Here is a 1,735-nt window from a genome sequence, read left to right as displayed (position 1 = left end):
TTTTTTTCTGGAAAAGTAACAGGCTTCCTCCCCAACGTCCGGGTCGCCTTCCGAGTAATCTTCACGAGACCTTTCGTTCGGCCACTCCTATTTAAGGCCACACTTACACTGGCAAGGTATCAGTCTGCCGCGCCCAACTCCCGAGAAAACTTTACCTTTCCCTCTCCGTTGCGCACAACAGGTACGCTCTTAACTCATTCCGTCCTCTTGAACCGTGGGATTATTGGCCGTGTCTTCGCCTCTTGTCTGTACGTTGTGTGCTTTTCGGTTGCGATTTTGCATTACCTTTGCGACTCTCCTTGCAGCCAAATGGCCTCCAACGCTCTCGCTCCCGTCATTTACCAGCTGCAGGAAGGTCTTCGTAACGTCGACCTCAGGAGCTTCATCAGCAATGACCTCAGCAACTGGCTCGGCAAGTTGGACTTCAAGACGGTGGGCCTCGTGGCTCTGGCGGCGTTGGTCGTCCTGCTGGTCCTGGACTTTTTCACCAAGAGCCCCACCCCCTTCGGCAGGAGCCTGGTGTCCTCTGTGGCTAACGTCTGGGACAGCGTAGGCCAGACAGGGCTCAGCCAGTCTCTTCGTGGCAGGTTGGTCTTTTAATGAATTAAACATATTAGTAACTGATTAGTAACGCAGCTGATTTAGCCGAGTCGACTGAGTATATTTTTCATTTCCATACTGCCATTCTTATCTTATTACATAAAGGAATTTCACAGTGAATTACTTAATCTAATCGTTCTATTCAAACTCCTTTAAACAGCCGATCACTGGAGCCCGTGGTGACTATCCTGGACTCTCTAGCGGAGTCAGCGAAGAAGTGGGATGCGCCGGAGGACAGCGTGGTCAGAAACCGAGCCTTCTGATTCGCTAATTTGGATTTTGCCACTGATGTAAAAAATACAGAATTCTTATTGGGAAAAGCCGATGGAGAAGCAGAGTACAATTTCCTTACACGCGTTTGTTTGCAGGCAAGCAAGCCAGGTTGTTTCTTAGCAATATAGACTCGTATTGCTTATGCTCGTTCCCTTATATCTTTTGTGATTATTGAGATTTATGTTGCCAGTTTTTATTTTGTATAATGTTATCGTAACATATTTATTCCGTTTATATGTCATCTTGTTAACTTGTTAAAAGGACAATAAAGAAATGTAAATTAGAACCTCTCTTACATACCCCACCCATGACTATTTAAAAGAAAACAACAACAAAAATACATGTAAGGGTGGGAAATACAATATGCACGGCCAAATTTAATTCTCTCTCTATATAAATCTTTGTATATGGACATTCTTATATTCTCTCAGTATCCTCTCTGATATAAGATATAAGAGTGTCTATTCACCGTTAGATTTTGCATGACATGTTTTAGTCATTCCCATATGTATATTTCATGTAATAATACATTTCTACTGCATGCCTGCGCCTATACGTCTGCTATATCTATATATCGCTTATCATATAACATATAGCTAGATGATTTTATCACATAAAATGAGTATTCGCTTTTTTCGTATGAAAAATTTACTGACAGTTGAAGTTAAAACCTAAGACTAACTATAGAAACGTGAGTTGATAATATCCTAACATAATATCCTATAACATCCTTTTATCTAATTACCTATACTCCATAAGATTATTCTCATCATTATTGCTGCCAGTGCATGCATATTTCATCAATACATGTACAGTGATGTCTCGTTCAGTCATATTATCAATTGCACATCAAATAATGGAA

At 41.3% G+C, this 1,735-nt stretch overlaps 1 protein-coding gene across 1 annotated transcript; it reads left to right on the top strand.

The window, feature by feature from the left end:
- Positions 1–133: 133 nt before the first annotated feature.
- LOC119588360 lies at positions 134–1,159 on the top strand. The gene is made up of 3 exons (XM_037937043.1): positions 134–181; positions 306–587; positions 761–1,159. Exons 2-3 carry the CDS (start codon positions 310–312, stop codon positions 861–863), a joined length of 381 nt encoding a protein of 126 aa, XP_037792971.1. The 5' UTR covers positions 134–181; positions 306–309; the 3' UTR covers positions 864–1,159.
- The last annotated feature ends 576 nt before the right edge of the window (positions 1,160–1,735 follow it).

This window comes from Penaeus monodon, chromosome 23 (genome assembly GCF_015228065.2).
Source record: "Penaeus monodon isolate SGIC_2016 chromosome 23, NSTDA_Pmon_1, whole genome shotgun sequence".
NCBI classification, from domain to species: Eukaryota; Metazoa; Arthropoda; class Malacostraca; order Decapoda; family Penaeidae; genus Penaeus; species Penaeus monodon.
Note: the sequence above shows the minus strand (reverse complement) of the source record. Positions and strands in the feature narration are given on the sequence as shown.

Coding starts and splice junctions, on each gene's coding strand:
- LOC119588360 (XM_037937043.1), top strand. CDS start 310: ATGGCCTCCAACGCTCTCGCTCCCGTCATTTACCAGCTGCAGGAAGGT. Junction 588..760: donor AGCCAGTCTCTTCGTGGCAG/GTTGGTCTTTTA, acceptor TCCTTTAAACAG/CCGATCACTGGAGCCCGTGG.